The sequence below is a fragment of the Hyalella azteca genome, unplaced genomic scaffold, assembly GCF_000764305.2.
Source record: "Hyalella azteca isolate HAZT.00-mixed unplaced genomic scaffold, Hazt_2.0.2 contig10138, whole genome shotgun sequence".
NCBI classification, from domain to species: domain Eukaryota; kingdom Metazoa; phylum Arthropoda; class Malacostraca; order Amphipoda; family Hyalellidae; genus Hyalella; species Hyalella azteca.
The window spans coordinates 14,620-16,727 of NW_025940185.1; the positions used below are offsets into that span (position 1 = coordinate 14,620).

General features: G+C 52.2%; 1 protein-coding gene across 1 annotated transcript in view; it reads left to right on the plus strand.

The window, feature by feature from the left end:
- The window catches only part of LOC125178487 (proto-oncogene tyrosine-protein kinase ROS-like), a gene marked incomplete at its 5' end in the record, with an annotated part of 16,320 nt that extends 14,477 nt beyond the window's left edge, over positions 1-1,843 (plus strand). The window contains 2 exons of the mRNA XM_047882307.1: positions 938-1,090; positions 1,639-1,843. Coding sequence (XP_047738263.1) covers positions 938-1,090; positions 1,639-1,843 — 358 coding nt within the window. The remainder of the gene's footprint in view (positions 1-937; positions 1,091-1,638) is intronic.
- Positions 1,844-2,108: the final 265 nt, after the last annotated feature.

Genomic DNA, 2,108 nt, shown 5'->3' on the forward strand with positions numbered 1-2,108 from the left:
ATATATAGGCGTTGGACGGGTGCGTTATGGGTGTTGGACGGGTGCGTTATGGGTGTAGGATGGTTACAATATAGGCGTTGGACGGGTGCGTTATGGGTGTAGGACGGGTGTGTTATGGGTGTAGGATGGGTGTGTTATGGGTGTAGGACGGGTGTGTTATGGGTGTAGGACGGGTGTGTTATGGGTGTAGGACGAGTGCGTTATGGGTGTAGGACGGGTGTGTTATGGGTGTAGGATGGGTGTGTTATGGGTGTAGGATGGGTGCAATATAGGCGTTTGACGGGTGCGTTATGGGTGTAGGACGGGTGTGTTATGGGTGTAGGACGGTTGTGTTGTGGGTGTAGGATGGGTGCAATATAGGCGTTTGACGGGTGCGTTATGGGTGTAGGACGGGTGCGTTATGGGTGTAGGATGGGTGGGTTATGGGTGTAGGACGGGTGTGTTATGGGTGTAGGATGGGTGCAATATAGGCGTTGGACGGGTGCGTTATGGGTGTTGTACACGCTGACTGTTGAAGGAACCCATAGGACGCAAGTTGACCCCTGTAAGGATATATAATGAAGCCTCCCCTTCCTCATGGCCCGTCCCCGTTTGCTCGTCATCCCCAACAACCCCAACCCTCTTTTACGGACTCCCCTCCCTCCCCTCCCCCCAGAACGCCTTCCTAACACCCCCCCCCCAACCCTGACCTGAATTATGATATATAGGCCCTGCAGTTATACCATATTATTAATAATAATATGTTATTATAATATACTTATTCCATATCATTATTAGTAATACGGAATAATAAATAATATAATAATTCTACTACTACTAATAATAATATGAATATTTATCCATATTTCTATAATGAGAACTAATAATCTCCAGATAATAATAATTATAACCCCAGTTAATGATTATTATAATTAATAAAGATAATAATGTGCCCCAGATCAGTGGTGGGGGCGGCGCGCCCCAACACCCAGCGGGCGGCGTTCAGCCGCGCCGTGGACGCCGTCCTGCTGGGGGGACGCCTTTACTGGACGGCGGTGGGCGGCGAGGTGTTCAGCGAGGAGCTCAACGGGGGCACCTACTACCATAATAGGTGGGTGTTTCGTCCATGTGGCGTCCACGTGGCGTCCACAACAGGTGAGTGTGGCGTCCATGTGGCGTCCACAACAGGTGAGTGTGGCGTCCACGTGGCGTCCACAACAGGTGAGTGTGGCGTCCACGTGGCGTCCACATCAGGTGAGTGTGGCGTCCACGTGGCGTCCACAACAGGTGAGTGTGGCGTCCATGTGGCGTCCACAACAGGTGAGTGTGGCGTCCACGTGGCGTCCACATCAGGTGAGTGTGGCGTCCACGTGGCGTCCACATCAGGTGAGTGTGGCGTCCATGTGGCGTCCACAACAGGTGAGTGTGGCGTCCACGTGGCGTCCACAATAGGTGGTGGAGGCCGCCCACTACCGCCTCCTGGTGGGCGGCACACACTCATAAACATCAACGTGTCACAATGTACAAAAAGGTGACACACCTACTGAAGGCAGCGCTGATATGTCCTTTTGCTGGGAAAAATGGGTCACAATGACTCAAATATTGCGCCGAAAGAGCAGCGTTATTCGGACAAAGGCCCAACAGTTTCTCTGCGTGCAGCTACGCCCTGCTGGGGGAGCACCCAGGCCCCATGGTGGCGGTGGGGGCGGCCACCCAGCAGGAGCCCGCCCCCTTCACCGCCCCCCGCCACCTCAACGTCCTCGTCACCACCACCACCGCCGCCGCCTCGTGGGCGCCGCCCCCCGCCTCCCCGCCGCCCTTTAGAGGTCAGCGCCCAACATTATCCTTAAGATCCATATCCTGATCCTTATCCTTATCCTTATCCTTATCTTTATCCTTTATCCTTTATCCTTTATCCTTTATCCTTTATCCTTTATCCTTTTTCCTTTATCCTTTATCCTTTATCATTTATCATTTATCCTTTATCATTTATCCTTTATCCTTTATCCTTTACCTTTATCCTTTATCCTTTATCCTTTATCCTTGTCCTTATCCTTATCCTTATCCTTATCCATTTTCAATTTCCGGGCCGTCGATCCCCGTCACGGACTTGCCCCCCCCCCCCCGGG